Source organism: Piliocolobus tephrosceles, chromosome 4 (assembly GCF_002776525.5).
Source record: "Piliocolobus tephrosceles isolate RC106 chromosome 4, ASM277652v3, whole genome shotgun sequence".
NCBI classification, from domain to species: Eukaryota; Metazoa; Chordata; class Mammalia; order Primates; family Cercopithecidae; genus Piliocolobus; species Piliocolobus tephrosceles.
The window spans coordinates 111,148,500-111,174,797 of NC_045437.1; the positions used below are offsets into that span (position 1 = coordinate 111,148,500).

Sequence of the window (26,298 nt, forward strand, 5' to 3'; positions counted from 1 at the left end):
ATGAGAATGGGGGCGTAAGTCAGTACATACTTCTTCAGTGGTGATTTAAAATAAAACATACATGATCATCAACCAGCTATTCACTTCTAGATAACTACCTAGAGAAATACTTACAACATACACCCAGATATGTACAAGAATTATTACAGCAGCAGTGACTCTGAAAGCAAAAGTGACAATCCACCTAAATGGCCACCAACAGGAGAACTAAAGGGCAACTTCTTTTTCACTGCAACCTCTGCCTCCTGTGTTCAAGTGATCCTTGTGCCTCAGCCTCGTGACTGAGCAGCTGGGACTACAGGCGTGTGCCATCATATCCAGCCAATGTTTGTGCTTTTAGTAGAGACGGTGTTTCACTACGTTGGCCAGGCTGGTCTCGAACTCCTGACCTCAGGTGATCCACCCCCCCCTCAGACTCTCAAGTGCTGGGATTACAGGCATTGAGCCACTACACCCGGTCTAAAGGGCAACTTTTTTAAAGTAAAATTTTTATTTTATCTTATTGCTTGACTACACAATTAAAAATACATTCACGTAACATCTTTAAAGACTATGAAGAAAAAAAAAATTTACAAACAGAAAAACATATATTAGTATATGCATATATACATAGACTATGCAAAGATCCTGCTGCAATGTTTTCACAGTATCAGAGCAGCTTCTCCTGTTTCTGTATATCTATATACATATATTAGTACATGTATATAGACAAAATAGAAATTAATGATTATAAATAATTTTAATTGCCACTCTTTGTAGAGATTATAAATAATTTTACTTGACTAGAAAGATAAAAAGAACAAAAGTCTGAGGGTGTACATTTCTGCATGAGGCCCAAAGCTTCACAACCTTACTACTTGTGTCCTTACCATCTCCCCTTTGGGCCTCAATCTTTTTATAGTTGCAAGCATTGAGGCCAAGCAGTGAGCTGACTTGTAGTCAAGATGCCAACTCATACCCACAGTCCTCTACCCACCACATCACAGACTGTCCAGACTCAGCTGTGGATCCTATGGCTGAAACAACCCTGGCACGCAAGAGCAGGGTACCCAAATCAACAGTTTTCCATTTTTCTTTTCCTTCTGTTTTTAAATATAGTTACGAAGGAATTATGAAAGTTATTCTTGGCTAGGCACAGTGGCTCCCGCCTGTAATCCCAGGACTTTGAAGGGCCGAGGCAGGTGGATCACCTGAGGTCGGGAGTTCGAGACCAGCCTGGCCAACATGGCGAAACCCTGTCTCGACTGAAAATACAAAAAATGAGCCAGGTGAGGTGGTGCACGCCTGTGCTCCCAGCTACTCGGGAGGCTGAGGCAGGAGAATCGCTTGAACCCAAGGTGGAGGTGGCAGTGTGCCGAGATTGCACCACTGCACTCTAGCCTGGGCGCTAGAGAGAGACTCAGTCTCACAGAAAAGGAAGTTGACCGGGTGCGGTGGCTCATGCCTGTAATCCCAGCATTTTAGGAGGCTGAGGTGGGCGGATTGCGAGGTCAGGAGTTTGAGACCAGCCTGGCCAACATGGTGAAACCCCATCTCTACTAAAAATACAAAAATTAGCCAGGCGTGGTGGCAGGCACCTGGAATCTCAGCTACTAGGGAATCTGAGGCAAGAGAATTGCTTGAAACTGGAAAGCAGAGGTTACAGTGAGCCAAGATCACACCACTGCCCTCCAGCCTGGGTAGAAGAACGAAACTCCATCTCAAAAAAAAGAGAAAAAAAGTTACAGAAAGTTATTCACTCCAGTTTCTAGGTTTATCTTTGCGACACCTCACCCAATAAGCTCTCTTTCAACTTAGGATGTCTACCTTCTGCTTTTAATTCAATAGCTTGAATATAATGAACCACCATAATGACCAACCTGGCAGCCTGACTCTAGATAAAACTTCTATCTGAATACAAACAGATCAATGAAAGCAACTCAACCATCAAGAGGCACAAACCTGGTAACTGGGATTGTCAATCATAGGAGGCTTCCATTTGCCTTTATAATTGGGGTTGTCAATCATAGGTCGCTGCCAGACACCACATCCAGGGGCTGACTCGCATTTAGGGTTGGCAATCTGAGGAGCCTCCCATTCTCCATCCATGTCTTCATCCCTATGGAGGTACAAACAACAAATTATAAACAGGTTCTGTGATGCAGGACTATGAACAGCTGGCTGGCCCAGGGCTGCCAAGATCCTGCTGAAATGTTTTCACAGTATCAGACCAGTTTCTCCTGTTTCTGTTTTTCCAGTAATAACAGTTTTTGAGGAAAAATGTATTTTTTAAAAAAGAAGAAAATATAATTAAAATTGTCAAATTCTACCCTGAAATTGGGGAACTTGGCTATATTTAAGTATTGTTTGACTTCAATAAAAACAGGTAACTTATGCTGGGTGTGGTGGCTCACGCCTGTAATCCCAGCACTTTGGGAGGCCAAGGCAGGCAGATCACTTGAGGTCAGGACTTTTTAAGATCAGCCTGGCCAACATGGTTAAAGCCTGTCTCTACTAAAAATACAAAAAAATACAAAAATTTGCCAGGTGTGGTGACATACACCTGTAATCCCAGCTACTCGCAAGGCTGATACAGGAGAATAGCTTGAACCCAGGAGGTGAAGGTTGCAATGAGCTGAAACTGCCACTGAACTCCAGCCTGGGAGATAGAGTGAGACTCCATCTCAAAAAAACAAACAAAACAACCTACGTAATTTAAAAAGTTAACTGAAGTTCTTACCAGTCCTCAGGTTTCTCTGCGTCTGGATCAGGTACATACTCGGGCTCATCATCTAACCAACCTTCAGGTTTTGTGGCCTCTTCATCTGGAATCTTAGCAGGGGCATCTTCATCCCTTAAACACAAAAGAAAAAGCCAATTATGCCAATGCTGGTCACAGTACAGTACCACTTTGTGGATCAGAACAGAGTATTCTAAAAATATTTTGGTTTTAATCGCAAAATTTTAAATAATTCTTCTTAGAAAATTCTTGTAAATCATATGTCTGCTAAGGGTCTAGTAACTCAATAACTCTTTACAACTCAATAATATAAAGACAACCCAATTTAAAAATGGGCAAATGATTTTAATAGACATTTCTCCAAAGAAGACATACAAATGTATAAATATACAATACAAACATATAATAAGCATACGAAAAGATGCTTAACATCATTAGCCATCAGGGAAATGCAAATCAAAACCATGATACCACTTAGTACCAAGATGGCTATAATAACAAAGACTCATAAAAACAAGTGTTGGAGAGAATGTAGAGAAACTGAAACCCTCATACACTGCTGGTAGGAAAGTAAGATGGTACTGCTGACTTGGAAAACAGTTTGGCAGTTTCTCAAAAAATTAAATAGTTACCACATGACCCAGCAATTCCACTTGTAGGTACATATACCCAAGAGAAATGAAAATATATATCTATACTAGGCAGAGTGGCTCATGCCTGTAATCTCAGCACTTTGGGAGGCCAAGGCAGGAGGATCATTTGAGGCCACACCGACCTGGGCAACAAGGTGAAACACAGTCTCTAGTAAAAAAATACACAAGGCCAGGCGCGGTGCTCACACCCGTAATCCCGGCACTTTGGGAGATCAAGGCGGGCGGATCACCTGAGGACAGGAGTTCGAGACCAGCCTGACCAATATGATGAAACCCTGTCTCTACTAAAAAACACAAAAATTAGGTCAGGTAGAGTGGCTCATGCCTGTAATCCCAGCACTTTGGGAGGCCAAGGTGGGCAGATCACCTGAGGTCCGGAGTTTGACACCAGCCTGACCAACATGGAGAAACGTCATCTTTACCAAAAATATAAAACTAGCCAGGTGTGGTGGCACATGCCTGTAATCCCAGCTACTCAGGAGGCTGAGGCAGGAGAATCATTTGAAACCGGGAGGCAGAGGTTGCGGTGAGCCGAGATCGCACCATTGCACTCCAGCCTGGCCAACAAGAGCGAAACTCCGTCTCAAAACAAAAAAGAAAAAATATAGACAGCCAGGCACGGTGGCACATGCCTGTAATCCCAGCCCTCTGGGAGGCCGAGGCTGGTAGATCACTTGAAATCAGAATTTTGAGACCAGTCTGGCCAACATGGTGAAATCCCATCTTTACTAAAAATACAAGTTTTTTTTTTTTTTTTTTTGAGACGGAGTCCCGCTTTGTCCACCAGGCTGGAGTGCAGTGGCGCTATCTCGGCTCACTGCAAGCTCCGCCTCCTGGGTTCCCGCCATTCTCCTGCCTCAGCCTCCCGAGTAGCTGGGACCACAGGTGCCTGCCACCATGCCCGGCTTTTTTTTTTTGTATTTTTAGTAGAGACGGGGTTTCACCGTGGTCTTGATCTCCTGACCTTGTGATCCGCCCGCCTCGGCCTCCCAAAGTGCTGGGATTACAGGCGTGAGCCACTGCGCCCAGCCAAAAATACAAGTATTTTTTGGAGTGGTGCGCGCTTGTCGTCCCAGTTACTTGGAGGCTGAGGCATGAGCGCAGTGGTGCACGCTTTTAGTCCCAGTACTTGGGAGGCTGAGGCACGAGAATCGTTTGAACCTGGGAGGCAGAGGTTGCAGTGAGTCGAGATCATGCCACTGCACTACAGCCTGGGCGACAAAACGAGACGCTGTCTCAACAAACAAAAAACCCACAAAAATTAGCCAGGTGTGCATACCGGCAGTCCCAGCTACTTGGGAAGCTAAGGAGGGAGATGATCGCTTGACCCGATGAGGTGGAGGTTGCAGTGAGCTGTGACCGTACCACTGCACTCCTACCTGGGCAACACAGAGACCATGTCTAAAGAAAAGAGATCAGGCGTGGTGGCTCACGCCTGTAACCCAGCACTTTGGGAGGCTGAGGTGGGAGGATCACCTGAGGTCTGGAATTCGAGACCAGCCTGGCCAACATGGTAAAACCCCGTCTCTACTAAAAATACAAAAATTAGCTGGGTGTGGTGGCACGCACTTGTGATCCCAGCCATTTGGGAGGCTGAGGCGGGAGAATCACTTGAACTTGGGAGACAGAGGTTGCAGTGAGCCATGATCACACCACTGCACTCCAGCCTGGGCAACAGAGCCAAACTCCATCTCCAAAAAAAAAAAAAAAAAAGCAAGAAAAGAAAAAGCATATTTATATAAAAACCAGTACATGAACATTCATAGCAGCATCATTCATAATCACAGACAAAAAGGAGCAAACAACCTAAATGTCCACCAAGGCAGGGATAAATAAAATGTGGCATTATCAAACCAGTAGAATTTATTCAATCATAAAAAGGAATGCAGTACTGATACATGCTTCAACACAGATAAACCTGGAAAACACTGTGCTAAATGAAAGCAACTGGACAGAGAAAGCCACATATTGTATGATTCCATTTATATGAAATATACAAAGTAGACAACTGCAGAGAGGCAGAAAGTAGGTTAGTGGTTGCTGGGAGTTGTGGGGAGGAAACAGGGAGTGACCGCTTAATGGGTACAGGGGTCTTCTTAGGTGATAAAGCTAGTTAAGGTATATAATACTGAACAAGGCTAAGTCCAAATCTCATATGCACGAAATATACAAATAAACTTGGCATTTATACTAGTGCAGTATAAAAGTTCAGTTACACGTATCTTACCTTTCAAGGAGGAAAAAGATCATCTAGAATTTAATTGCTAGGCATAGGAGGATACTTTTACAAAGGGTAAGAATTTCTTCACTTTGTGACATTTCTGGAGTCACTGTATGAAGTTGGAAGCTCAAAGATAGCCATATACAAGAATCCAGCCCCAGCTATCTTCATTTCTCCTCACTCTTCAATGTGCACCCTACATAAAAGGCCATGTAATTTCTCCCTTGCATGTCAAGCTTATTGCTGCTCCTCTACTTCTGCATATGACATCCTTCAATCAGAAACAACCCTTCCCATATTCACCAACTCCTTGACTCTCACCCCTTTCCAGCTACTCTAATAGTTTCCCTACAGATTGGACTGCATCATGGATTACTGAAATTATCAGAGCTCACTCAACCAACATTTGGCTGTTCCAGCCACATGGAATATGTGAAATGCTTCCTTACACTTGAAGAGGTCCCCAAGACTCACCAGTCATCTGGCTTGACAGCTTCTGGATCTGGGATTTTTGGTCTTTCATCCCAATCCTCGGGCTTCCGGTCTTCTGGGTCCTCAATTTCACGTGAAGGATTTACAGGAGGAGTCATGTCATTGAGCAGATTTCCACTATTCACCACAGATTGATCAACTAGTATTTCAAAACTATTGTCTGGATTCAAGACTGAAAAAAACATCAAATGGAATTAAAAGCACTTAATTTCCCAAGCTCCCTTTACCATAATACAAAAGATCATGACTTCTAACATGAAGCAGCAGAAGTATGACCTGAGGCTTTGCGGCAAGAACAATGCCTGGTTTTTGGTGTCTTGGGCAAGTTAGTGCCCATTTCCTTATGCACAAAACATGAATGCTTAGTTCCTCAGGTTTCTAAGAATTACAGCAAATGACAGTTAAAGTCTTTAACACCAAAGACTTTACTTATAGACATTAAAAAAAAAAAAAAAATCAAGAAACCTTAATAAACTAACACGATTATTGGGCTTATACATACATAACAATGAGCAAATTAGTGGACTTATAACTACTTCCCATTACAAAAGGTCCATTTCTTTATTTCTAAATAGAGCTGGTATTATTACCATGTCACTGAAATTACACAAACCTCTAAATTTATTAAAACGCATGTCCACTCATGGTTCTACTTTTTAACTCCCACGGAGAATGAAAAAACAAGTTTAAATCCATAAAAGCTTTTTTTAAAATTTTATTTTATTTTTTTGAGACAGAGTCTCGCTCTGTCTCCCAGGCTGGAGTGCAGGGGTGTGATCTCGGCTCACTGCAACTCCTGCCTCCCCGGTTCAAGCGATTCTCCTGCCTCAGCCTTCGGAGTAGCTGGAACTACAGGCGGCCCCGTGCCACCACACCCAGCTAATTTTTTGTGTTTTAAGTAGAGATGGAGTTTTGCCATGTTGCCCAGGCTGGTCAATCCGCCTAACCTCAGCCTCCCAAACTGTTAAGATTACAGGGGTGAGCCACCATGCCCAGCCACACGGGTCCCATAAAAGCATCTTAAGTGTGACGTATATTAAAGGCCAGATTCCACACCTAGATATCTAACATGTGGGTGATTGGGTTACAGCACATCCAGACAAGAAATCCTATGCTGCTGCATCAGTGATAATGAAAACGAATATTTTTGTGAGGAAGAACTTCACACTCTTTTGTTGTTAAGAAAGTTAGGGCTGGGTGTGGTGGCTCATGCCTGTAATCCCAGCACTTTGGGAGGCCAAGGCAGGTGGATCACTTGAGGCCATGAGTTGGAGACCAGCCTGGCCAACATAGTGAAACACTGTCTCTACTGAACATATAAAAACTAGGTGGGCACGTTGGTGCACACCTGTAAACTCAACTACTTGGGAGGCTAAGGCACAAGTATCGCTTGAACCCGGGAGGTGGAGATTGCAGTGTTTCTGTCTCAAAAAGAAAAAAATTAGAGTCAGGCGTGGTGGTTCATGCCTGTAATCCCAGCACTTTGGGAGGCTGAGGCAGACAGATCATGAGGTCAGGAGATCAACACCATCCTGGCTAACATGGTGAAACCCCGTCTCTACTAAAAATACAAAAAATTAGCTGGGCGCGGTGGTGGGCGCCAGTAATCCCAGCTACTCGGGAGGCTGAGGCAGGAGAATGGCGTGAACCCAGGAGGCAGAGATTGCAGTGAGCCAACATCGTACCACTGCACTCCAGCCTGGGCAACAGAGTGAGACTCCGTCTCAAAACTAAAAAAAAAGTTAGATACAGCACGTAAAGTTGTATATGTGTACATACACATATGGACAAAGATATATCACAATGTTGATGTTTAAGATAATTTTAAGTGACCTCTTTGTGTATGTTTTTTTTTTTTTTTTTTTTTTTTTGTGGTTGAGTCTCCCTCTGTCCCCCCGGTTGGGGGGGAGTGGTGCGATCTCAGCTCACTGCAAGCTCCGCCTCTCAAGTTCATGCCATTCTTCTGCCTCAGCCTCCCGAATAGCTGGGACTACAGGCACCCGCCAATGCACCCGGCTAATTTTTTGTATTTTTAGGAGAGATGGGGTTTCACAGTGGTCTGAATCTCCTGACCTCATGATCCGCCCGCCTCAGCCTCCCAAAGTGCTGGCATTACAGGCATGCGCCACTGCACCCAGCCCATTGTTATGTTTTTATTGACATATCATACTTGTACATATTTTTGGGGTACGTGTGATATTTTGGCAGGTGTATATAATGTGTAATGACCAAATCACAGTAATTGGACGGGCCGGGTGGCTCATGCCTATAATCCCAGCACTCTGGGAGGCTGAGGCAGGCGGATCATTTGAGGTTGGGAGTCTGAGACCAGGCTTACCAACACGGTGAAACCCCAACTCTACTAAACATACAAAACAATTAGCCGGGCATGGTGGCGCATGCCTGTAGTCCCAACTATTCGGGAGGCAGAGGCAGGAGAATCGCTTGAACCCAGGAGGCGGAAGTTGCAGTGAGCTGAGATCAGGCCACTGCACTCCAGCCTGGGCAACAGAGCAAGACTCCCATCTCAAAAAACAAACAAAAAACCAAATCACAGTAATTGAAATATCTGTAACCTTAAACATTTACCTTTTCTTTCTTTTTATTTTATAGAGACAGTCTCACTCTGTCACTGAGGCTGAAGTGCAGTGGCCCAATCATAGCTCACTGCAATCTCAAAATCCTGAACTCAAGGGATCCTTCTACACCACTGCCTTGCAAACATCTGGGACTACAGGTACATGCCACCAAGCCTGAATAATTGTTTTTTTGTAGGAACAGGGTCTTACTATGCTGCCCAGGCTAGTCTAGAACTCCTGGCCTCAAGTGATCCTCCCACCTCAGCCTCCCAAAAGCGCAGGGATTATAGGCTTGAACCACTGCACCTGACTCCATTTACTTTTTCTTTGTATTGGGAACATTACAATTCTCTTCCAGCTATTCTGAAATATACCATAAATTGTTCTAACTATAATTTCCCTACTGTACTATCAAATATTAGAATTTATTCCTTCTACCTCATTGTATTTCTGTACCAATTAACCAACTTGTCTTCAACCCTCTCCCTCGCTTGAAGTGTTTTCTTCTTGCTTATTTATGGCTTCTGAATTTCTATACCTTAAATATGTATTACTTCTGGAAATAACAAAAAAAGGTTAGGCCGGGCACAGTGGCTCACACCTGTAATCCTAGCACTTTGGGAGGTCGAGGCAGGTGGATCAACTGAGATCAAGAGTTCAAGACCAGCCTGGCCAACAATGTGAAACCCTGAAACCCTGTCTACTAAAAATACAAAAATGAGTTGGGCATGATGGTGTATGCCTGTAATCCCAGCTACCAGGGAGGCTGAGACGAGAGAATCGCTGGAACCCAGGAGGTGGAGGTTGCAGTGAGCCAAGATGGCACCACTGCACTCCAGCCTGGGCAACAAAGCAAGACTCCATCACAAAAAAAAAAGAAAAAAGGTTATTATATTCTAGGCTGGGTACAGTGACTCACACCTGTAATCCCAGCACTTTCGGGGGCTGAGGCGGGCAGATCACTTGAGGTCAGGAGTCTAAGACCAGCCTGGCCAACATGGTGAAACCCGGTCTCTACTAAAAATAGAAAAATTAGCCGGGCATGGTGGCACAAGCTTGTAATCCCAGCTACTCAGGAGGCTGAGGCAGGAGAATCACTGGAACCCAGGAGGCAGAGGTTATAGTAGGCCAAGATCACACCACTGCGCTCTACCCTGGGTGACAGAGCAACACTCCACCTCAAAAAAATTAAAAAGGTAGCCTAGGTGCAGTGGCTCATGCCTGTAACCCAGCACTTTGGGAGGCTGAGGCGGGCCATCACCTGAGGTCAGGAGTTTGAGACCAGCCTAACATGGAGAAAACCTGTCTCTACTAAAAAAAAAAATAATAATAATTAGCCAGGCGTGGTGGCACATGCCTGTAATCCCAGCCACTCAGGAGACTGAGTCAGGAGAATCGCTTGAACACAAGAGGCAGAGGTTGTGGTGAGCCGAGATCACGCAATTGCACTCCAGCCTGGGCAACAAGAGTGAAACTCCATCTCAAAAAAAAAAAAAGAAAAGAAAAAAAGGTTATTATATTCTTCAGAAAGAAGCATACCTATTTATGATCTCAAACTAGCAGGAAAAGCTTCAATAAACAGACCAAAATAAACCTATATCAAAATGATTCAACTCAATTGTCAATTGTCCAGGTATTAGAGTATCCAAAGAAGTTCAACTACAAAATACTTCTGAAAAACTATTTTCATTGGATGTATGTATAATTATATGTATAACTTATTCTATTATTCAACATCTCTCGACAACAACAACAACAAAAAAAAGGAAGAAACTAGACAGATCAGAAAAGCTCTTTATAGGATACAAAAAAAAAAAATACCTTGTGTTTGGGGGGGTGGGTGGGGGACAGAGTCTCATTGTGTGGCCCAGGCTGGAGTGCAACGGCATGACCTTGGCTCACCACAACCTCTGCCTCCCGGGTTCAAGTGATTCTCCTGCCTCAGCCTCCCGAGTAGCTGGGATTACAGGCACCCACCACTCTGCTTGGCTAGTTTTTATATTTTCAGTAGAAACGAGGTTTCACCATATTGGCCAGGCTGGTCTTGAATACCTGACCTCAAGTGATCTGCTCACTTCCGTCTCCCAATGTGCTGGGATTACAGGCGTGAGCCACCATGTCCGCAAAAAACACCACATTTTTTTTTTTTTTTTTTGAGACAGAGTCTTACTGTCGCCCAGTGCACTGTCGCAATCTCGGCTCACTGAAACCTCCACTTCCAGGGTTCAAGCAATTCTCCTGCCTCAGCCACCTGAGTAGCTAGATGATAGGTACCCTCCACCACGCCCAGCTAATTTCTGTATTTTTCATAGAGAAGGGGCTTCACCATGTCGGCCAGGCTGGTCTCAAACTCCTGACCTCAGGTGATCCGCCTACCTTGGACGCCCACAGTGCTGGGATTACAGCCATGAGCCACCGTGCCCGGCCAAAAATACCTATTCTTAAAATTATCTTGAACCTCAATTCTTGTGGAAAAGAAGTTTTTTGTTTTTTTTGTGTGTATTTTTTTGTTTGAGACAGCATCTCACTCTCACCCAGGCTACGGTGCTGTGGTAAGATTATGGCTCACTACAGTCTTGACTTCCTGGGCTCAAGCAATCCTCCTACCTCAGCCTCCTGAGTAGCTGAAACTACAGGCACATGCCACTGTACTCATTTAATTTCTTAATATTTTGTAGAGACAGGGTTTCTCTATGTTGCCAGGCTGGTTTGGAACTCCTGGACTCAAGCAATCCATCCGACTCAGCCCCCAAAGTGTTAGGATTACAGGTGTGGGCCACCTTACCTGGCCAAGAAGCTTCTTTTAATGCTGACAAATTAAGGTCATTTCCCAACTAAGATATTAAAGAGATTCTTTTCTTTAGTGAAGGGGGACAGAATCTTCCTCTGCCGCCCAGGCTAAAGGGCAATGATACGATCTCGACTCACTGCAACCTCTGCCTCCTGGGTTAATGTAATTCTGCTGCCTCAGCCTCCTGAGTAGCTAGGATTACACCAGCTACTTGACACCATGCCCAGCTAATTTTGGTAGTTTTAGTATAAACGGGGTTTTACCATGTTGGCTACGCTGGTCTCGAATGCCTGACCTCAAGAGATCCGCCCGCCTCGGCCTCCCAAAGTGCTGGTATTACAGGCATGAGCAACCATACCAGGCTGAGATTCTTCTTATTTGGAGGCTGGGGTACTCTCCAGATTTACTACCTTTTTTTTTTTTTGAGATGGAGTATCACTGTTGCAGTGTTGGAGGCTGGAGTGCTGTGGCACAATGATCTTGGCTCCCTCTTGGGTTCAAGCAGTTCTCTTGCCTCAGCCTCCCAAGTAGCTGGGGTTACAGGCATGTGCCACCACACCTGGCTAATATTTGTATTTTTAGTAGAGATGGAGTTTCAACAGTTTGGCCAGACTGTTCTCGAATTCCTGATCTCAGGAGATCTGCCTGTCTCGGCCTGCCGAAGTGCTGGGATTACAGGTGTGAGCCACAGTGCCCAGCCAGATATACAATCTTTAAAGTAAATGGATGATAAACATGTAATACCATAAGCCCCCAAACTAATGGTTTTTCTTACTTAGTGTGTAAAGATGTGTTTTCTTATCAGTAAAATAAGTCTTCAGATCTGCATCTGGCCTCTTAGCATGTTTTTCTTCATAAATACCCGTTTTGGGGTTTTTGTGTCGGAAGATGAAGTGCAGTTTATAGTCCTCTCCACATTTATCTGGACCAAACATAATCGTATACGGGGTCTTGTCGTGGAACTGATCCTTCAGAAACAAAAAAGGAGTATTTGAAGTCACTGTAGTCAAAGTGTTCAAAAGCAACGTTTCAAAAGTGTATGGTAATTCCTCTTATAAAATTCCAAATATATTAATGACAGTTACTGGAAAAGCTAACTACAAGTTTGTTTAGTGAAAAGGAATAACAAGCAATCATCAGTAAATTTAAAATAACATTTAAGTGCCTAAAAAAAGTAATGCACACATCTAGACAGTTACTGCTTCCTCACAAAACAAAGAAATAAGCTTGCACAGGAGCAAAACCAGAAATTCAGATAAAAACAGTTGGTAACAACTCTGTAATTTACACTTTGAATAAAAAGCACGTTAGTGTCAAAGTCAATATTCCCAACTCATCAAAACAGTTAAACAGCAGGAGGAAGCCTTTATTTTCACAAGAATTACAAAATTCTTTTTTTTTTTTTTTGAGGTGGAGTCTCGCTCTGTCGTCCAGGCTGGAGTGCAGTGGTGCAATCTCGGCTCACTGCAAGCTCCATCTCTCGGGTTCATGGCATTCTCCTGCCTCAGCCTCCCTAGTGGCTGGGACTACAGGTGCCCACCACCACGCCTGGCTAGTTTTTTTATTTTTAGTAGAGACGGGGTTTTACCATGTTAGCCAGGATGGTCTCCATCTCCTGACCTCATGACCCGCCTGCCTCGCCTTCCCAAAGTGCTGGGATTACAGGCGTGAGCCACTGTACCTGGCGCAAATTACAAAATTCTTACAAGGTAGTAGTGGGTGTCTAGCTACATTCCAGAAATGGGAATTACATACCAGGTTGAGCTCTGGTGTTTTAGAAAGCAGTTTCACATAGGCACCACCACATTCTATTCCATTTTGGAAATTAACCTCGTACCTAATATCAGAGAGAAAAGCAGAAAACCGTATGGCATTTTGAAAGATCCAAACTCTCTTAATGTATTTCCTCGCTCCCTCATCTTGGTCATGTTTTATCATAGGTCAAATGTTTACCCTTACAAAGGATTCCATCTTCTGTTGTTTTTGAATAGCTATCCCACAAAAATAAATAAAATTAAATTGAACATTAATGTAGATTTCCAGTAAATTTGTTCTGCAAAATCTACAAGTTATTTACAGTCAGGAAAATAAGTAACCAGTTTGTTTCAAAATAATTTATTAGGCAGGAAAAACTATTAATTACGAGGCGTTTAAATTCACCCAAAAATCCCTACCACAAGTTACATAATCTCATAATTTTTTAACATAGAATAAAAGTTGTATAATGTCTTCTAAGATTACCCTTCGTAGAAAGCTTTTATCCAGCAAGCATTTCACTTACTGAACAATGAGAGGCTTGGTGTCAAATAGGAAGGGCTTGTTCAGTTTAGCGGAGATGGCATGATGCTTGGCCCGAGACATCAATACAAGTCCTTTATCACCCGGAAGCTTTGATTCCTTCATTTCATCTACCTCCCACTTTCCTACAAGACAAAACAAAAAAGTTCTACTCCTTAACTCTACCTCTGAAGGTCCTACAAACGCCAAAAAACAAAAAACAAAACAAAACAAAACCTCCTAGTTGCATAAATATATTATACTGGGGCAGCCATGGTGGCTCACACCTGTTAATCCCAGCACTTAGGGAGGCTGAGGGCAGGCGGATCACTCCAGGTCAGGACTTCGAGACCAGCCTGGCCAACATGGTGAAACCCCATTGCTAATAAAAACACAAAAATTAGCCGGGCGTGGTGATGGGCACCTGTAATCCCAGCTACTCAGTAGGCTGAGGCAGGAGAATCGCTTGAATCCAAGAAACAGAGGTTGCGGTGAGCCAAGATCATGCCACTCTATTCCAGCAGCCTGGGCAGCAAGAGTGAGACTCCGTCTCAAGAAAGTAAATAAATAAATAAACACACTTTATTTGGCAAATATTATTAGGATCTAGTTTTTTAAAACTGTAGTATATTATACTGTCTTGAAATAACCTATTTCCAACATTCAGCAGCACGGGTGATTAAACAGATCTAATCCTATTAAATATGAGGCTACACATGCACCCCTCAACCTTAAATAAAATAAAATAAAAGAAACATTACGCAACGCACAAAGGTGACAAAACTTCCATGGAAAAATCTTTTTTTTTTTTTTTTTGAGACGGAATCTCACTCTGTTGTCCAGACTGCAGTGCAATGGCACGATCTCTGCTCACTGCAAGCTCTGCCTCCCAGGTTCACACCATTCTCCTGCCTCAGCCTCCCGAGTTGCTGGGACTACAGGCGGCCGCCACCACGCCTGGCTAATATTTTTGCATTTTTAGTAAAGGCGGGGTTTCACCATTAGCCAGGATGGTCTCGATTTCCTGATCTCCTGATCCGCCCACCTCAGCCTCCCAAAGTGCTGGGATTACAGGCATGAGCCACCACGCCCAGCCTCTTTTTTTTTTTTTTTTCTGTCACCCAGGTTGGAGGGCAGTGGTGTGATCTCGGCTCACTGCAAGCTCTGCTGCCCGGGTTCACACCATTCTCCTGCCTCAGCCTCCCCAGCAGCTAGCACTACAGGCACATGCCACCACACCCGGCTTATTTTTTGTATTTTTAGTAGAGACAGGTTTCACTGTGTTAGCCAGGATGGTCTCGATCTCCTGATCTCGTGATCCACCTGCCTTGGCTTCCCAAAGTGCTGGGATTATAGACGTGTGCCACTGCGCCCAGCTGGAAAAATCTTTTTTTTTTTTTTTGAGACAGAGTCTTGCTCTGTCGCCCAGGCTGGAGTGCAGTGGCCGGATCTCAGCTCACTGCAAGCTCCGCCTCCCGGGTTCACGCCATTCTCCTGCCTCAGCCTCCCGAGTAGCTGGGACTACAGGCGCCGCCACCTGGCCCGGCTAATTTTTTGTATTTTTAGTAGAGATGGGGTTTCACCGTGTTAGCCAGGATGGTCTCGATCTCCTGACCTCGTGATCCACCCGTCTCGGCCTCCCAAAGTGCTGGGATTACAGGCTTGAGCCACTGCGCCCGGCCCGGAAAAATCTTAAAGCTTACGATTTCCTTTTAAACTAGTCTTAGGAAATGCCATGGAGACAACATGTCAAACCTCTATCTGCTATTATATCTAAACCAAATGGAATTCTCACCATCATATTTGGCAATTTCATCATCGGTATCATCTTTCTTGGCTTTGGATAAAATCCACCTGTAACACAAATCCCAAAATCAGTCTTAAAAATGACAGTTGTCTTGCGAGGGAAAATTATGTAAATACTCATAAAAATAAGACTTATTCTGCTCTTAGCCTATTTAACCACTTTACTTCCAACCTTTAAATCTGTCACACAACTAATGATTATACATTATCTTCAACTCACAAACCTATATGAAAAAGTACCAAACCTATGAGATAATTCCACTGATGTTTCAAGATCAAGATTTTTTTTCCTCAATCAAAGAACAAAATATAGGGTAGAGTGGGGGAGGGAAAGGAGTGGAAGTAAAAACCACAAATTCCAAAAGACTATTTTCCTACATGGATGTTAACACTGAAGATATTAAAGTTAGAAATTTCAAGCCAGGTGCGGTGGCTCACGCCTGTAATCCCAACAATTTGGGAGGCTGAGGCAGGTGGATCACCTGAGATCAGGAGTTCAAGACCAGCCTGGCCAACATGTTAAAACCCCATCTCTACTAAAAAAAAAAAAAAAAAAAAAAAAAAAAACCAACCAAAAAATTAGCTAGCATGGTGACACATGCCTATACTCCCAGCTACCTCAGAGGCTGAGGCAGGAGAATCACTTGAACCCAGGAGGTGGAGGTTGTGGTGAGCTGAGATCATGCCATTGCACCCCACCCCGGGCAAAAGAGTGAAATTCCGTCTCAAAAAATAAATAAATAAAATAAAATAAAGTTAGACATTTCACTATATAAGATGCTATCCAAAAAGGAATCCACTATCCCATCTTATTTACATAATGTTTGCCTCTAAGATATATTTCTCTGGAAAACACTTACCCTGACAGAGTTCCTCTGTCAAAAGAATCAGCAAAATATACTTCCCCTGTTGGAACTGGAGCTTTGTAGGTGACCTGTGTTAAATATATAAATGAATTAAAAATTTAAATTTTCAGCAACATGCCTTTTTACCTAGAACCATATATCCTGGTTTGCTTTCAACTGTCACAAAAATTTCATAGCTAGCCTTCAAATTCAACCCATATAATTGGCCTTTAGCAAGATATAACAAAGGCTGCCAGAGAGATAAGTATTTTAGCAAATTTTGCTTTGCCTTTGAAAACGTTCCAAATTTATCTTCACGATGTTTTTCTTTTATATTTTATTAGATATGGTATCTCCCTGTGTTGCTCAGGCTGGACTCACACTCCTGTCCTAGGCCTCCTGAGTAGTTGAGACTACATGTCCCTGCACCTGGCTATCTTCATAATTTTATCATCTCAAGAGGTAAAAGGAATAGATTCAAAGACCATTTCAAACCTTGGGAGATGAAGGAGGAGCAGTGGTATCTGGTTTTGAGTCTTCTACCTCTTCAATGACATCGTCAAGGTCATCCTCAATATCAATCACATCATCATCATGTCCATCATGAGCCTCAACAATAACAGTTCCAAGTACCAGTAACATACACAGCAACCACTTCCCTTCCATGATCTACACATAAAAAGAGCAAAATCAGTTAAATGTATTGCCACTTATCAAACTTCATAAAGACCACTACCTCTCGCTCTCATTTAAAATTAAAGCTTTCAAATCACAGGGCTAAAAAGAACTTATTTCATTTTATAGATAAGGAAAGGCAGCCTAGAGAGGATAAAGGGTTTCCCCAAAATCAGTTAGAAGATTCCATTTCTAGAAAATTTCAAAATAAAACTGAAACATACACAACCATCCTCATAGAGGATTGGTTACACAGATGTGGGGCATTCAAATACAATTTCCAACAAACTTTTGCATTTGTAAAGTGCTTTACAACAGACAAAAGCCCTTTCATACACTAATTTAAAGTGGGTAACTGTTAAAACATTACAATGAAATAACAGAGATGGCAGGGCGCCTTGGCTCACACCTGTAATCCCAGCACTTTGGGAGGCCAAGGCAGGTGGATCACTAGGTCAGGAGTTCAAGACCAGCCTGGCCAACATGGCGAAACTCTGTCTCTACTAAAAATACAAAAACTAGCTGGGCGCGATGGTGGGTGCCTGTAGTCTCAGCTACTTGGGAGGTTAAGGCAGGAGAATTGCTTGAACCCAGGAGGCGGAGCCTGCAGTGAGCCAAGATCGCACCACTACACTCTAGCCTGGGTGACAGAACAAGACTCCGTCTCAAAAAAAATAAATAAATAACACAGAAGATAATTCCTCTCACATTAAAGGTTTAATATGGATACTGTTGCTCAAATATCATCAATAGACATGTTTTCAAATTAGTGTTTTAGAACTCAACAAGAATATTAAACTAAGAACAAGCTACTTTTAAAATTTATATATTTACTTTATTTATTTATTTTGTGATGGATTCTCCCTCCATCGCCCAGGCTGGACTGCAGTGGCACCATCTCAGCTCACTGCAACCTCCGCCTCCCAGGTTCAAGCAATTCTCCTACCTCAGCCCCTTGAGTAGCTGGGATTACAGGCACCCGCCACCACGCCTGGCTAATTTTTTTTTTTTTTTTTTTTTTTTTGAGACAGAGTCTCGCTCTGCCGCCCAGGCTGGAGTGCAGTGGCCGGATCTCAGGTCACCGCAAGCTCCGCCTCCCGGGTTCATGCCATTCTCCTGCCTCAGCCTCCCGAGTAGCTGGGACTACAGGCGCCCGCCACCTCGCCCGGCTATTTTTTCATATATTTTTAGTAGAGACGAGGTTTCACCATGTTAGCCAGGATGGTTTCGATCTCGTGACCTCATGATCTGCCCATCTCGGCCTCCCAAAGTGCTGGGATTACAGGCTTGAGCCACTGCGCCCAGCCAACCTGGCTAATTTTTGTAATTTTAGTAGAGACGGGGTTTCACCATGTTGGCCAGGCTGGTCTCAAACTCCTGACCTCAGGTGATCTGCCTGCCTCAGCCTCCCAAAGGGCTAGGATTACGGGCGTGAGCCACCGCACCTGTACAAAACAAGCTACTTTTTTTTTTTTCTTTTTGAAATGGAGTCTTACTCTATCGCCAGGCTGGAGTACATTGGCGCTATCTCGGCTCACTGCATCCTCCGCCTCCTGGGTTCAAGCGATTCTCCTACCTCAGCCTCCCAAGTAGCTGGGATTACAGGTGTACAGGTGTGCGCCACCACACCCAGCTAATTTTTGTATTTTTAGTAGAGACAGGTTTTCACCATGTTGGCCAGGATGGTCTCAATCTCTTGACCTCGTGATCCGCCCACTTCGGCCTCCCAAAGTGCTAGGATTACAGGAGTGAGCCACTGTGCCTGGCCAACAAGCTACTTTTATCTCTTATTTTCTAACCACGTAAGTGCCCTGTGTATTATATTAGACGTGTCTTGGGTGGTAGTGGGCTCTCTTTCCAAGGACCACAGATGTAAAGAAATAAAAACTGAGCTACACAGATGCACAAGATGATGTGGTCGGTAGCAGGTAAATTTTCATTTTTGGCCCTGAGAAAGTACAGCTAAAAGGTGGGGGAGAAAACAAGTAGAAGATATACAATTAAAAATGTGTGCACACACACATACAAGATGTCCTTTTCTCCTCACATCCTCTGCCCACACAGTCACCCGATCAATCCTAGTCTTTCATTCTTCTCCATTACTGACATTAGGATACTTAATGTTACCTTACATTACTATGGCCTCTAGTTTCTTTCTCCTCTTTCAAGCTATCCTACAAGATAGACTCATCACCCAAAAACTATCATGAGTCCATGTCTGCAAAAATGTCTAAGTCTTTAGCTAGCAATCAGCACCCTCTCCCTCCACAGCTGCTCTACGTGCCGTTCCCCCAAGAATCTTCAACTCCCTCGATTAAGACCTTACTTCCCAGCCTGGCCAACATAAACACAGCCTGACCCCGTCTCTAGCAAAACAAAACAAAACAAAAACTACGATCCTGTCTCTACAAAAAAATCAAAAAAAGAAAACTTCACCCAGACATGGTAGCACACACACCTGTTGTCCCAGCTACTCAGGAGGCTAAGGTAGGAGAAGCTTGAGCCTGACAGGTTGAAGCTAAAGTGAGCCATTGGGCAGGGTGGGGTGGCTCATGCTTGTAATCCTAGCACTTTGGGAGGCTGGTAGACTGCCTGAGCTCAGAAGTTTGAGACCAGCTAGGGAAACATGGTGAAAGTCCGTTTCTACTAAAAGACAAAAAATTAGCCAAGCATGGTGGTGCACATCTGTAGCCGCAGCTGCTCAGGAGGCTGAGGGAGGAGAATTGCTTGAACCTGGGAGGTGGAGGTTGCAGTGACCCGAGATGGCACCACTGCACTCCAGCCTGGGCCACAGAGAGAGACTCCACCTCCTCAAAAAATAAAAATAAAAAATATGCCAGGCGCAGTGGCTCACGCCAATAATCCCAGCACTTTGGGAGACGAAGGCAGACTGATGACCTGAGGTCAGGAACTCAAGACCAGCCTGGCCAACATGGCAAAACGCTGTCTCTACTAAAACACAAAAATTAGCTGGGAAGGCTGGGCGTGGTGGTTCACACCTGTAATCACAGCACTTTGGGAGGCCGAGGCAGGTGGATCACCTGAGGTGGGGAGTTCAAGACCAGCCTGACCAACATTGAGAAACCCCGACTCTACTCAAAATACAAAATTAGGGCCAGGTGCGGTGGCTCAAGCCTATAATCCCAGCACTTTGGGAGGCCGAGACGGGCGGATCACGAGGTCAGGAGATCGAGACCATCCTGGCTAACATGGTGAAACCCCATCTCTACTAAAAAATACAAAAAACTAGCCGGGCGAGGTGGCGGGCGCCTGTAGTCCCAGCTACTCGGGAGGCTGAGGCAGGAGAATGGCGTAAACCTGGGAGGCGGAGCTTGCAGTGAGCTGAGATCCAGCCACTGCACTCCCGCCTGGGCGACAGAGCGAGACTCCATCTCAAAAAACAAAACAAAACAAAACAAAAAACTAGCCAGGGGAGGTGGCAGGCGCCTGTAGTCCCAGCTGCTCGGGAGGCTGAGGCAGGAGAATGGTGTAAACCCGGGAGGCGGAGCTTGCAGTGAGCTGAGATCCGGCTACTGCACTCCAGCCTGGGCGGCAGAGCGAGGCTCCGTCTCAAAAAAAAAAAAAAAACAAAATTAGGCGGACGTGGTGGCCAGCTACTCGGGAGGCTGAGGCAGGAGAATCGCTTTAAACCGCAAAGTGGAGTTTGCAGTGTGAGTTGAGATCATGCCACTGCACTGGGCCTGGGCGACAGAGTGAGACTGTCTCAAAAAATAAAAAATAAAGTCAGCTGTGATGGCACCACTGCATTCAAGCCTGGGCAACAGAGTAAGACTGTCTCAAACAAACAAACAAACAAACAGAAAAAGAAAGCAGAGTTTCAGAGATATTTGCAGACCCATGTTCATAGCAGTACTACTCACAACAGCCAAGAGTCAGAAGCAACCCAAATGTCCATTAATGGATGAATGATTAAACCAAATGTGGTATAGGCATACAATGGAATACTATTCAACCTCAAAAAGGAAGGAAATCCCATCACCGGCTATAACATGGATGAACCCTTGAAGACAATATGCTAAGTAAAATAAGCAATTCAGAAACAGGTACCACAAAGTTTTAAAAAAGAACGAAGAAAGAAAGGGAAGGAGGGAGAGAAGAAGGGAGAGAAAGCTGAGCTTAATTTCTGGTCTCCTGGTTGGCATGGTGGTTCCCACCTGTAATCCCAGAACTCTGGGAGTCGGAGGAAGCAGGATGATCGCTTGACTAGCCTGGGCAACAAAGTGAGGTATCTATGAAAAATTAAAAAAAAAAAAAAATTAGCTAAGAGTAGTGTCATCCGCCTGTAGTTCCAGCTACTCAGGAGGCTGAGGCAGGAAGATCACTTGAACCAATAAGCACAGGAGTTTAAGACTGCAGTGAGCAATAATCACACCACTGCACTCCAGCCTGATGACAGAGCAAGACCCTGTCTCTAAAAAAAAAGTAGGGCCGGGCGCAGTGGCTCACACCTGTAATCCCAGCACTTTGGGAGGCCGAGGCAGGCGGACTGCCTGAGCTCAGGAGTTTGCAACCGGCCTGGACAACCCAGGGAAACCCCATCTCTACTAAAATACAAAAAAATGGGCCGGGCATGGCGGCGTGTGCCTGTAGTACCAGCTACTTGGGAGGCTGAAGCAGGAGAACTGCTTGAACCCAGGAGGCGGCGGATGCAGTGAGCCAAGATCACACCACTGCACTCCAGCATGGGTGACAGAGGGAGACTCAGTCTCAAAAAAAAAAAAAAAGTGCATCTGTTGCAGTAACAAAGAATTCAACCAGGACTTTCCTGATAAGTTTTACCATAAGCTATATAGGTTATAACTGTGTTTAGGTACTTTTATTATTTCCTAGGAGTTATTATGAACTATGTATTCTATTTGCACTTTTTTTTTCTTTCTGAGATGGAGTCTCACTCTGTCACACAGGCTGGAGTGCAATGGCACCATCTCCGCTCACTGCAACCTCCGCGCCTTTCAGGTTCAGTGATTCTCCTGTCTCAGCCTCCCGAGTAGCTAGAGGTTAATTTTTTTTTTCTGTATTTTTAGTAGAGACAAGGTTTCACCACGTTGGCAAGGCTGGTCATCAAATCCTGGCCTCGAGTAATCTGCCCACCTTAGCCTCCCAAAGTGCCTGAACTACAGGCGTGAGAGCCACCGTGCCCAGCCAATTCATTACACTTTTTAAAGTAGTTCCATGTTCACCGTTTTATCTGCCCCTCCCAATTGCCCCCTAAAGGTGAAGAACCCAGGAGACTTCTTATTCCTAAAGTTACAGAAACGAAAGTGGGACAAAAGCTACCAGCGGTGGCTCACGCCTGTAATCCCAGCACTCTGGGAGGCTGAAGCGGGTGGTTCATGAGGTCAGGAGATAGAGACCATCCTAGCTAACACGGTGAAACTCCGTCTCTACTGAAAAATACAAAAAAATTAGCCGGGTGTGGTGGTGGGCACCTGTAGTCCCAGCTACTCGGGAGGCTGAGGCAGGAGAATGGCGTGAACCCGGGAGGCGGAGCTTGCAGTGAGCCGAGATCGCGCCACTGCACTCCAGCCTGGGTGACAGAGCGAGACTCCGCATCAAAAAAAAAAAAAAAAAAAAAAAAAGCTACCACACTGGGCCCACAATTCAAGTTTAATGAGCCTGCAATTCATGCTCACCAACTGCCACTTCATCCCCTTAAGCTGTCTTCCACGGCAAAGAGAACTCTAACTACAAGGATGCAATAGTGTGATTGCCAAAACGGCAGCAACGACTTTTGTGAAAACATTTACCCCTCGTGGTCCTGAGAAGATAATGCGCTAAATGAACTGTGGAGTCAAGATAGTAAAGTGTGGGGGAATGCTGACACCCACTTGCAGACAAGCCAGAAAATTTCTGTTGTGCAACACTGACCCCACACACAGTTCACTCGAGCATTCTCATGACCCAGTTACCTGGCTTGTTTGTGCACCCTGGTTGATGCAAAGAACTCCCACATTGTCCTTTACCTCTGCTCTAAGTATAATTATACCAAATGTACAACAGTTGATTAACATGGCAGTTGATTCTATTCATGACCCTCAAACAATATTGGGAAAAGACTGAGATACAGAATGATTTTAAAGATCAATAAAATTCTTCCCCCTTAAAAAAAAATCTAATTAAAAACTGAAGCAAAATCTTCCATTTCCTAAATCAGAGGTAAAAAGACTTAACTATAGTTCATCTTGTCCTCTCAATCTTTTAATATTAAGCTCAGTTTAACTTCCCTCAACCAGCAATCACTTGTGTCATACCTAACAGTTAATACACAATGCCCAGTTTCTTCCATCACCATAACTGTGACTTCAGGTCCTGGGAAACAGGACTGAACCAGTTCACTAGGATGGCAGTGTATTGGTCCAAAGGCATTCAGATTATAATAATGTATTGCAGTAATTATAGGGCAGTTACTAAATGTCGGACTTCCCTTATTGTATACATATCTGAATTTAATCCTCACAAATCCATCAGGTATTATCATATCCATTACTTGACAAGAACGGGAGCACAAAGGGTAAGAAAACTGCCGAAGTTCACAGAGCAACAAATGACCAATGAAAGACTTGAGCCAGAGCCTTAACGTTAACCACTGCACTGCCTATCCCTGAACTATAATCCCAGAACCATCATTAAAGTAATCGCATGACCTTGGGCCAGTCATTTCACACCTCTAGGCCTCCACTATAAAAACAGATGCATTAGATGAGTTTTCGGGTGCTTTCCTGCTTTTAACGCCCTGTCCATCTCCAGCTGGATGATTCCCCTCCAGAATAGGTGCTGTAACTGTTAAGTTTCTCAACCACTGCGTGTTCTCCTTCTACTACATTCCCCTTTCTCTTCACGGAGCTAGGGTCCAGGCTTCTCTTTGGATTTTCAAATATTAAACTGTAACGCTAATCCTAAACATTCCCTCTCGGTTTAATACCATCCTTCCCTACTACTAGGGGTACACAGCAGGCCCGATTCCACTCTACACTTTTACCCAGTTACTCCAGCCCACCTCGCGGCTGCCCAGGCAGCAGGCAGAGGCCTAAGAAAGCCCTAGAAGCAAAGCCATAGGAATAAGTCAGCTTTCCCAGAGGTCAAAGAAGGCTGTAGGGCCACCTGCCACGCCTCCCGAACCCGGCGGCGCGGCCTGGGCCCGCTCCCCAACCAAAGAGGCCCGAATTCGGGCCTCCCCGCTCACGGCGGGCGCGTCGGACAGGGCCTGGGCCCTCAAGAGCCAGCCCGACCCCTTAGTCCCCGGCCACGCCCGACCCCTCAGCCGCAGAGGCGCTCCCAGCCCGCGGGGGTCCTCACAGGCCCGAGGACGCACTCAGGTCTCCCGTCTCACCTCTAGCCTCCCGGGGACCGCGGGGGTGCCCGTGCCCCTTCCCGCCCGCACACCTGGCCCCGCGCCGCAGTAAAGACAGAGGCAGAGGCGGCCCGACCGTCACGTGCCGCAGAACCAAAAGGCCTCGGACACCGCTGCCGCGCGAGCGAGCCCCACCGCACTAAGCCCGCCCCTGCGCCCGCCCCTGGCCCCTGAGTAGCCACAGCCTGCGCCAAGTCCCGCCCTCCTGCGCAAGCCCCGACATCCGGTTGGCCGGCGTAGACATCGCTCTACGCACCGTCCCATACGCCCCCTACGGCTATTCTTCGTGGAGTGTGAAGATTGGTCGGGAGTGAGGCAGGAAGTGGCTGTTGGTTGGGCGGGAGGTGAGGGGGCGGGCCACACTGGATGGAGACCGCCGGGCGCGCGCGTCCCGGGGCGGGGCTGGCTTAACAGGCGTTCCCGCGCTCGGATGCCGTGGTGCCTTCGGGGGCGTTCCAACCCAACCCCCAGTGGCCCTCACCCGTCTGGTGGCTGTAGCCGAGACTTGGGACGCATCGCGCGCCCTTAGCTGACGGGGCAAACGGCAGCAGGCAGAAGGGGTAGGAGTCCGACGATCAGCCATCAAGGAGGGCCGGTTGCAGCGAACGCGGGCCCCTATGGGCGTGAGCAGAACCCAGCGCGGGCGCCTGGCCGACCAGGCGTGCACCGCTCCGCGCTGTGTGAGCCGGCGCCGCAGTTCCTGCAGAGTCATGGCTGGGCCCGGGAGCCTGCGCAGCCTCGTCGCCCAGTATAACACACAGTCCCGAGTAATATAATCCGAGGTTATTTGAACTTTCAATTTATGTTTCCTGAAGTGAGATTAGGTGTCAGGGCAGAGGATCAGCCCTGAGATACAGGGATGACAGGATGAGAGGAGGCATGGTGCCCTGGCAAGGTTCCAGATAGGCCACCATTTTAGTAACCCACTCTTAGCACGTCTTCAGTTTTCAGTATGCTGAGAACCTCACAAAATGGAAGTGGCCCCGGGTTTTTCTAGACCTTTAGAGATCTTGATCTCTTGTCCTCTGTTTGTTTGGACACCCAAAGACTTGAAAACTTGGGTGGAAAACACTAGAATCAGCGGATGTATCACTGATCTCAAAGCCCTCTTGCCACCTGGAAGGGGAAGAAAGGCAGGGTTTGGTGTTTGCATGAGTTAGTATCATCCAACCCTCAGCTCCCCTTTTTATTGTTATTTTTATTTTTTTGAGACGAAGTCTTGCTCTGTCGCTCAGGCTGAAGTCAGTGGTATGATCTTAGCTCACTGCAACCTCCACCTCCCGGGTTCAAGCGATTCTCCCTCAGCCTCCGGAGTCGCTGGGATTACAGGCGTCCGCCACCACGCCCGGCTAATTTTTGTATTTTTAGTAGAGACAGGTTTCACCATGTTGGCCAGGATGACCTCAGGTGATTAACCTGTTTCGGCCTCCCAAAGTGCTGGGATTACAGGCATGAGCCACGGCGCCCTGCCGTCAGCCCCAAAATTTGTGTAGAATTTTGGTTTCCTGTCTACCTGGGGAAGCAGCTATTCAAAGCAGAATAAAATTCTGGATGGTACATGATCCAAATGAGCTTAAAATATAGTTACAGGAACCACATTTGTGAGCAAAAGAGCTACTCCTGCAAAGGTAAGTGCCAAAAGACTGTGGTACTATGGAGAATTCAATGGGATTCTGAGGAGGAGGAACTGCTTCCATCCAGAATGGACCAGCAAAGAGATTAGAATTGGCTGGGTGCGGTGCAGATTACTCTCCCGGTAATCTGAGCACTTTGGGAAGCTGATGCAGGAGGATCATTTGAGCCCAGGAGTTCAAGACTAGCCTGGGCAACACAGTGAGACCCCTGTCTCTACAAAAATAAAAATAAAA

The 26,298-nt window shown here is 45.5% G+C and overlaps 1 protein-coding gene across 3 annotated transcripts in view; it reads right to left on the reverse strand.

Moving 5' to 3' along the window:
- Positions 1-24,606, reverse strand: part of CANX (calnexin) — a 33,351-nt gene extending 8,745 nt beyond the window's left edge. The window contains exons 1-11 of one of the 3 annotated variants that reach the window (XM_023193651.2): positions 24,410-24,570; positions 21,234-21,308; positions 16,879-17,052; positions 16,399-16,472; positions 15,528-15,586; positions 13,737-13,878; positions 13,211-13,292; positions 12,231-12,423; positions 6,068-6,257; positions 2,720-2,833; positions 1,942-2,098 (exon numbers count right to left, since the gene is read on the reverse strand). In XM_023193651.2, coding sequence (XP_023049419.1) covers positions 1,942-2,098; positions 2,720-2,833; positions 6,068-6,257; positions 12,231-12,423; positions 13,211-13,292; positions 13,737-13,878; positions 15,528-15,586; positions 16,399-16,472; positions 16,879-17,049 — 1,182 coding nt within the window. In that variant the 5' untranslated portion in view covers positions 17,050-17,052; positions 21,234-21,308; positions 24,410-24,570. Of the gene's footprint in view, positions 1-1,941; positions 2,099-2,719; positions 2,834-6,067; positions 6,258-12,230; positions 12,424-13,210; positions 13,293-13,736; positions 13,879-15,527; positions 15,587-16,398; positions 16,473-16,878; positions 17,053-21,233; positions 21,309-24,409 lie in introns of all 3 variants that reach the window. The other 2 variants (XM_023193650.2, XM_023193652.2) reach the window with 2 other exon arrangements.
- Between the last annotated feature and the right edge of the window lie 1,692 nt (positions 24,607-26,298).